This window comes from Lolium perenne, chromosome 3 (assembly GCF_019359855.2).
Source record: "Lolium perenne isolate Kyuss_39 chromosome 3, Kyuss_2.0, whole genome shotgun sequence".
Classification (NCBI taxonomy): domain Eukaryota; kingdom Viridiplantae; phylum Streptophyta; class Magnoliopsida; order Poales; family Poaceae; genus Lolium; species Lolium perenne.
The window spans coordinates 13,688,895-13,695,314 of record NC_067246.2 but is presented as its reverse complement, the minus strand read 5'-3'; the positions used below and the strand labels follow the sequence as shown (position 1 = coordinate 13,695,314).

The 6,420-nt window shown below is 46.6% G+C and overlaps 3 protein-coding genes across 3 annotated transcripts; all 3 read left to right on the top strand.

The window, feature by feature from the left end:
* Positions 1-845: 845 nt before the first annotated feature.
* LOC127321132 (uncharacterized) lies at positions 846-2,621 on the top strand. The gene is made up of 3 exons (XM_051350157.1): positions 846-927; positions 1,012-1,917; positions 2,002-2,621. Exons 1-3 carry the CDS (start codon positions 846-848, stop codon positions 2,619-2,621), a joined length of 1,608 nt encoding a protein of 535 aa, XP_051206117.1.
* A 242-nt stretch (positions 2,622-2,863) lies between these two features.
* Positions 2,864-4,129, top strand: LOC127321131 (uncharacterized). Its single transcript, XM_051350156.1, has one exon. The coding sequence runs from the start codon at positions 2,864-2,866 to the stop codon at positions 4,127-4,129; it is 1,266 nt and encodes a 421-aa protein (XP_051206116.1).
* A 62-nt stretch (positions 4,130-4,191) lies between these two features.
* LOC127321130 (uncharacterized) lies at positions 4,192-5,046 on the top strand. Its single transcript, XM_051350155.1, has one exon. The coding sequence runs from the start codon at positions 4,192-4,194 to the stop codon at positions 5,044-5,046; it is 855 nt and encodes a 284-aa protein (XP_051206115.1).
* The last annotated feature ends 1,374 nt before the right edge of the window (positions 5,047-6,420 follow it).

The following is a 6,420-nucleotide window of genomic DNA, read 5'->3' as shown; positions in this document are numbered from 1 at the left end:
AAATGTGTCGTTTATAAAACTAACAAACTTTCATGGACAGGCATATAGTATTCATTGTGTCCACCCAACAAAGACAAAGATGACCCAGCAAAACCAGTCAGCGGTGATGATGAACAAGGCAAAACTATCGATCTCATAATATCCATGATGAAAAAGGGCAACGGTGATATACAAACTCCAAAGGAGCCAGAAGTCATGTTTAAGGGTAATACTCTATTTTATTTAAAATATTCGTACATTTGAAAAAACAATATACAGTATGATCGAACAACTAACCATCAACCAATTGAAAACATATTTCAGAGTTTATAAATCAAGCAAGACGTGATAATGACAGAGCTCGGCGAAATAGTTTGACAGCTAATAGAAAGAAGGAGATTAATGCACGTAGAAGAGCAGCCGAGCAAAACAAATCTCTCGATGAGAGGAACATACGGAAAAGAGCTAGCAGGCAAAATAAATCCACGGAAGAACGGAAGGAATTGAATGCAAGACGACGCACATCTAGACAAAGCAAAACTGAAGAGGAGAGGGTGGCATTGCTAGCTCAGCGCAGAGCAACTGCTGAAGCTAGAAGGAACACCCCGTGCGCTGAATCAATCGTGACGCCATGCCCAAATGCAGCAAGTTTGCCTACAATAAAAATGTCTGCGAGCACACAAAAATTACGTGCTAGAGAGGGAAATACTTCAGCTCCCGCCTCCCCTTCAACGAGCACGCCGGCGTATACCATTGGGACCGAAGGTAACATACCCATATTTACTACATTTCTTTATTACATTTATTATTTACATATTGGCGCATTAAAGCGTCATACTTACAAAATCCATAATGTTGTAGGAGACATGGAGACCTTCCTAAGCGGTATCATGGACGAGGATGCCATCTCCATTGACCTCATGGACGAGGAGTGCTATATCCGTGAAGGTATTTATGCCAACCTTTCCATCAGCCCTCTCTGTTATACGAGTTAATATGAACATATTGATATGACATTCTATGCATATGTAGATTACGACGCTGATGACATGGACATTGATACACCGACACACTCATCCGGCGAGGAATCTATCGATCCTTTTGACTTTGTGTACTCAAACCTCCCAAACAGCACACACATCCTAAAGCAAGAACCAAACTGCGAACACTGCCATGCCAAGAAGTTTGAGCGTGAGACCGATGGTTTCTGTTGTCGAAACGGAAATATCAAGCTGGCTGAACCAGAGCCTATCCCGGAGCTAATGAGGTTATGGTCTAGCGCGGATGCGGACTCTCGACATTTTCGGGAGAGCTTACGATTCTTCAACGGCCACTTCTCATTCACAACTCTTGGCGTCAGCCTAGACAACGACTGCACGAACATGAGGTCCGGGGTGTACACATTCCGAGCTCAAGGCAAGTTGTACCACAACATGCATTCATTTGGGCCAAACTCTCGCTCGGAACATCTACAGCTCTACTTGTACGACGACGATCCAAGTCTGGTACATCGCAAGGAAGCCACCAAAGACCTGGACCAAGAGGTCGTGCGGAAGGAAGTCCACATACTAAAAGGAAACCCCTACTCTGAGAAGTTCAGGAGTTTGGGGGCCCACAAGGACAACCTACAGGACTACCGTATAGAACTGAACACCGACAAGAAGCTAGACCAACGGAGATACAATTTACCGGTGTCGTCCGAGGTGGCTGCGATCTGGGTCGAGGGCAGCGACCTGGCAAATAGATTCAAGTGTAGCATTACCCTATACGGAAATAACAACGAGAGGCATAGTATACATGCCACACAAGGATGCTATGACCCGCTCTCGTACCCCCTCTTCTTCCCCAAGGGGGAGCTCGGTTGGCATCCAAATCTCCCTAAACGTGATAAGCCTTGGCACGTTGCGCAGCTATCAAGAGAGAACCGCGGGGACGAAGGTTCGATTGTTCAAGATAGTTCTGCATTTTTTGTCTATCCTTTTTTTACTTCACCTAACCTTCTTTCAATTGTCATTCACGCAGATGGAGGTGCCAATATATGCGTCTCCGCAAGGGACTACTACTGTTACCGACTACAGACGCGTCAGGCTATATTCAACCCCATACTACATGGAGGGCGGCTCTTCCAACAGTTTGCGGTCGACATGTACATAAAGATTGATGGTTGCAGGTTGAGTTGGGTCAGGGAGCACCAGCTAGAGATACGTGCCGATATATATAAAGGCATTGTGGATAGCATCACGGCTGGAGAGACTCGGGCAAGCGCTGTTGGGACAAGGATTGTTCTCCCGTGGAAGTTCCAGGGGGGCTTCCGAGACATGAAGTGCAGGCATATGAACGCCATGGCGTTGGTGCAGACGTACGGCAAGCCTGACATCTTCCCGACGATGACCTGCAACCCAAATTGGCAGGAGATACAGGATGCACTACTTCCAGGACAAACCCCGCAAGACCGACCAGACATTGTGGTCCGAGTGTTTAGGTCCAAGCTGGAGACGATGAAAGAGATGCTGACCAAGAAGCATATCCTGAGCGTTGTGAAGGCCTATGTCTATGTGGTCGAGTTCCAGAAGAGGGGCCTCCCACACGCCCATTTTCTGTTGATCATGGATTCAAAATATAAGCTCATTGTGCCAGAGTAGTACGATCGCGTCATATCCGCCGAGCTCCCCGACAAGAATAAGTACTCGGAGCTATACGCCATAGTCGTGAAGCATATGATGCACGGCCCATGTGGTGTCCTCAAGCCAAACAACGTGTGCATGCAAGATAGGTCGTGCAAGTGTAGGTACCCGCGGGCGTTCAACAAGACCACCTTACAGGGGACTCATACCCCATTTATCGAAGACGGAAGGACGGCCGTTGTGCGAAGGTCCGAGGCCAGATGCTAGACAGTAGATGGGTTGTGCCTTACAACCCGTACCTCTTGCGGATGTTTGACTGCCACATCAACGTGGAGGTGTGCTCCAGCATAAAGGCCGTCAAGTACCTATATACGTACGTATACAAGGGCCACGATCAAACTTCATTCAATATCGAGAAGCCCGATGCTGATGGTAACATAGACGAGATTAAGAGATTCGTTGATGCAAGGTGGGTTACTCCACCAGAGGCCATGTGGAGGATATTCGGCTTTAAGCTATGTGAGAACCACCCGTCGGTCCTACCGTTGCCGCTTCATCTCGAAAATATGCAAATGGTCACGTTCAAAGCGGGAGACAACCTAAACGACGTCGCTGCCCGAGAGAACCCATCCATGCTGATGGAGTATTTCGTGGCTAACGAGAAGCACGCGTGGGCTCGAGATATTCTTTACAAAGATTTTCCGGGAAGTTTCACATGGCAAACAACAAAGTACTGGAAGAAAAGGGACAAGGGCCAACAAGTAGGCCGAATCATATCAGCCCATCCTGCCGAGGGGGAGAGATACTTCCTATGGGTGCTTCTAAATCACGTACCAGGCTCAAGGTCCTTCGAAGATCTCAAAACAGTGAACGGTGTGCTATGTGATAACTTTCGTGAAGCCGCCGAGAGGAGGGGTCTCATCGAGGCCGACAACACGCTCGACCAGTGTCTTACCGAGTCAGAGCAGTTCGCCATGCCAGCCACACTCAGGACGCTCTTCGCAACGATCTTGGTATTCTGCGAGCCTGGAGATGTGCGCGGCCTTTGGGATAGGCACCTTGAGGCGATGTCTGACGACTACCGGCGCAAACACACATGCCCAAAAGAAGTGGAGCAGAAGGTGTTGCTTGATATCAGGGGCATGCTGCAGTCCATGGGAAAAGACATAAAATCGTTCCCTCTACCAGACATCGACGAAACCTATGACAACACAGATGGCGAGGCCAGGGAGGTCATCGAGGAAACCAATATCCAAGTAGACAAGGAAGACGCTTCTCTAGCGACCTCACTAAACCATGAGCAGAGGCTTGCCTACGACGAAATGCTAGCGGCAGTTGATGGCGGAAATGGGGGCGTATTCTTCGTGGATGGCCCAGGAGGCACAGGGAAGACCTACCTTTACAGGGCACTGCCCGCTAGGGTTCGAGGAGAGAGAAAATTGCGTTGGCCACAACGACGTCAGGAGTCGCCGCATCCATCATGCCAGGAGGCAGGACAGCACACTCAAGGTTCAAGATCCCACTAAACCTTGAAGAAGGAAAATCATGCAGCTTCACTAAGCAGAGTGGGATAGCCAAGCTCCTGAGGATGGCTTCGCTCATTTTATGGGACGAGGCAACCATGACAAAACGGCAGGCAATTGAGGCATTAGACAGAAGCATGCGAGACATCATGGAATGCCCATACCGGCCTTTTGGGGGCAAGACTATCGTGTTCGGTGGGGACTTCAGGCAGGTGCTTCCGGTAGTGAGGAAAGGATCACGAGGTCAGATAATAGACGCAAGTCTGCGGAGCTCGAAACACTGGAAGGGCATGCGCCAGCTAAGGCTCGTCAAGAACATGAGGGCGCAAAACGATCGATGGTTCGCGGATTACCTCCTGAGGGTAGGTAACGGCACCGAGGAAACTGACGAGGACGGAAACATCCAGCTTCCCGAAGATATATGTGTGTCATCTACAGGCAATGACACGGCTGATATAAAGAAGCCGATCGACCACGTGTTTCCTGCCCTAGACCACAACATGGAAAATCCGGATTACATGACTTCTCGAGCGATCCTCTCCACAAGGAACAACAGCGTCGACGGAATAAACATGCACATGATTGAGCGTTTTCAGGGCGAGGAGACGATCTACTATAGCTTCGATAGCGCGGAGAACGATCCACACGGCTACCATCCTCAAGAGTTCCTGAATGACCTAACTCCTAATGGGCTTCCCCCGCACGCGCTTAAACTGAAGATAAATTGCCCAGTTATATTGTTGAGGAATATCGACCCAGCTAACGGGCTATGTAATGGCACGAGGCTTGTGGTCCGTGGGTTCCAGAGTAACGCCATTGCCGCAGAGATTGTCGTGGGACAGCACGCAGGGGAGAGGGTGTTTCTTCCTCGGATACCTCTATGCCCATCCGACGATGACATGTTCCCGTTTAGATTCTAGAGGAAGCAGTTCCCGATCAGGCTCAGTTTTGCCATGACGATCAACAAGGCGCAAGGGCAGACCATCCCGACTGTGGGCGTTTACTTACCGGAGCTGGTATTCTCTCATGGCCAGCTCTATGTCGCGTTGTCCAGTGCCACCGCGAAAAGTAACATCAAGATCCTGGCCATCAAGGACAATGGAAAGGACAAGACCAATAATTCAAAGAAAAGAAAAAGAACCGAGTCCTTGGTAACGACCACGCTGAACATAGTCTACAAGGAAGTCCTTAGCACTTGAACTCGCCGGACAGATTCGAGCAAATTCCTTGATGGCTATTATTCTTCCAAATGTAATGGAGGCAAACATATTTTAATTTTGTATTAAATGAAAATTTATGTGCATTTTATGTTTACAAGTGAAATATTTGTGATGACAGAAAAATATTAAATGGTGGAGCATTTAACTAACATGTACCATTTTAGAATCACTAGCTATTTCTTTCTTGATGGCAGGAAGCGACAAGAAGCACAGCAATATCAAATTAAACTGCCATTCAACTAGTTAGTGGATAAATCTCCCGTTCTTTGCCATATGTTGCTGCCTTTATTCCCCTTCAAGCTTGGTGGAATATCTTGCTTTCTCTCCTCACTGGTATGGACAAATGATTGATCAGCCACACCTCACTATGCTTAAACAAGAAGAAACCAAAGGTAGAGAACATTCCTTCGGCAGAAAAGATGGGCATGGATATGCACATTTTTTTAAATTAGATCCATGGAGGTAACTGTCCACCGAAAGTTCTAATTATTGTAGATTGATGCCATAGTTACAGATTATGTAATGTTGGCGGTTAGTATTAGGTTTACTTCCGCAAGATCATGATCGTTAAAAATATTATCATTTTTCAGCGAGAACGAACAATTGGATCTCTCGTGATAGAGATGTCTTTTGTACATTCTGCGCACGAGGAATTGGATCGAGCTGCATGCAATGGTCACCTGGGTTAAACTAGAAGAAAGTGTAATATTCCGAAAAGGACAAGTTTCCCATTTTTAAAAAAGTTAGTACTTTTCCGGATATTCACTTTGGCTCGTAGGTGCATATAAACCTATTGCATAAAAATTATATTTTAAAATGTTCAAAAATTCCGAAAAAATTATCTGCAGGTTCATCTAGACATTCTATATTCGCATACAAAATTTTGTAGAGAAATGATATTTTTTCTGACCCGTGTAAAAAAGACATTTTTTGTGCTTCAAAAAGGTTTTCATGAAACATTTTATTGCTTTTTTCATGTAGAACACACAAAATGTATCTAAATTTTGTGAGCGAACATAGAATGTTCAGATGTACACCCGGGATTATTTTCTAACTTTTTAAAAATTTACATGA